General features: G+C 41.4%; 1 protein-coding gene across 1 annotated transcript in view; it reads right to left on the reverse strand.

The window, feature by feature from the left end:
* The window catches only part of LOC104759747, a 6,989-nt gene extending 6,145 nt beyond the window's left edge, over positions 1–844 (reverse strand). Inside the window, exon 1 of the mRNA XM_010482637.1 lies at positions 59–844. Coding sequence (XP_010480939.1) covers positions 59–844 — 786 coding nt within the window. The remainder of the gene's footprint in view (positions 1–58) is intronic.

The following is a 1,302-nucleotide window of genomic DNA, read 5'->3' on the forward strand; positions in this document are numbered from 1 at the left end:
TGAGAAAGGGAGTTCCTAGTATGAGAGGGAGCCTGTTGGTTTCTTTCATCTCAACTACCATGAAGTCTGTTGGAACTGTGCAATCACCAACCTTGAGTGGGTAGTTCTCAATCAAACCAAGTGGAGATTTTGAGGATGCATCTCCAAACATGATGGAAGAAGAGGGCTGCTTCATGTCTTTGATCCCAAGACTCTTTACCATCTCAAGTGACGTTACATTGACACTTGCTCCTGAATCACATAAGGCATCATCAAGTTGTAAAGCACCAAGTGAGCAAGGTATATTAAATCTGCCTGGATCTTCAAGCTTGGAAAGTGTTTTTGGTCTGGGTTGTTGTTCACTTGGTGAATCAAAAATTCCCATGATTTCTTCCACCTTTTCTCTGTTTGCTAGAATAGTTTTGATGAACTCTATATGGCTAGGAACTTGAGACAAGCTATCCACATAAGGCAAAGGTGCTCCAACTCTATTCATATTAGCTTTGAAACTTGAGAGCACTTTCTTTTTAGACTTTGTAAGAACCCTTTGCGGAAATGGAATTGGAGGACTATAAAGAGGAAGAGCAACACTTGGTTCATCTTTCTTTTCAACCTCCTTGGTGACTATCTCATTACCTCTTGACCCTTTCTCAGTTTTCTCAACTTTAGCAACCACCAAACTCTCAGCAGCAGAACCATATAGGAGACCAGAGATCTCTTCAATAGACATTTCATTCTCATCATCATGGCTATCCATTTTTGATTTTTTAAAACCCATACTAGTAACCTTGTTCACTTCTTCCTTGAAGATGGCATTGCAAAACTCCTTTGGGTTTGGTTCTGGTTTTCCTGGTAGAGAACCCATTTGTCTTGTTGATGATTAGGAAGCTTGTCCTTGTACTTGTGTTTGCAACCTCTCTATCTTAGCATTTAACTCACCATAGACATTTTCAACCTTGTGGTGCATTGCTTTCATTTGTGTGGCAAGTTCAATGGCACCTCTCCCTTGTTCGTCTAGGAGTTGTCTAAGTAAAGCATTTGTGTCATCTACTTGACCTTGAGGATGTGGTGCATTCATTTGTTGCTGAGGGTGAGAATAAGTTTGAGGCTTGGCTTGGTAGTTTCCTTGAGGTTTTAGCTGATAGTTGGGTTGGGAAGGAAAACCAGGTGGTTTTTGTGGTGGATAAGTCTGATCTTGTGGGTTCTCCACATTAGTGCTGCGGTAAGAGAGGTTTGGGTGGTTGCGGTAATTAGGATTGAACTTGTTATACCCTTGGCCACCTACATAGTTGACTTCCTCTTGACCTTCAACACAAGCTTCCA

The sequence above is a fragment of the Camelina sativa genome, chromosome 17 (assembly GCF_000633955.1).
Source record: "Camelina sativa cultivar DH55 chromosome 17, Cs, whole genome shotgun sequence".
In the NCBI taxonomy this organism is placed as follows: domain Eukaryota; kingdom Viridiplantae; phylum Streptophyta; class Magnoliopsida; order Brassicales; family Brassicaceae; genus Camelina; species Camelina sativa.